Here is a 259-nt window from a genome sequence, read left to right as displayed (position 1 = left end):
CCCGGTACGGCTTAAGCAAGCCCACGTAAAACACCGGGTGGGTGCGCATCCGTTTCGGTAGGATCAGCGTGTACGCCAGGCCCCGTTTGGCCACAACCTTAAACGGTCCGACCGTGGACGAAGCTTCGTCCGGAAGACAGCAGTGGCTGCATGTGTAGGCAGGTTTTTTTAATTCAATAAAACCAGGTCCTCGACCTTGAAGCTTTTCACTTTGCCTCCTCCTTTTTCATCTGAATATTGTTTCTGCAGGCCCTGGCTC

The 259-nt window shown here is 53.3% G+C and overlaps 1 protein-coding gene across 1 annotated transcript in view; it reads right to left on the bottom strand.

Annotated features, from left to right (window-relative positions):
- Window positions 1-168: 168 nt before the first annotated feature.
- The window catches only part of PHALS_07085 (serine protease family), a gene marked incomplete at both ends in the record, with an annotated part of 2,010 nt that continues 1,919 nt past the window's right edge, over window positions 169-259 (bottom strand). The window contains one exon of the mRNA XM_024720491.1: window positions 169-259. This exon is cut by the window's right edge and continues 1,919 nt beyond it. Coding sequence (XP_024585684.1) covers window positions 169-259 — 91 coding nt within the window.

This window comes from Plasmopara halstedii, assembly GCF_900000015.1.
Source record: "Plasmopara halstedii genome assembly, contig: Scaffold_3060, whole genome shotgun sequence".
NCBI classification, from domain to species: Eukaryota; Oomycota; class Peronosporomycetes; order Peronosporales; family Peronosporaceae; genus Plasmopara; species Plasmopara halstedii.
This window is presented reverse-complemented; position numbering and strand designations above follow the sequence as displayed.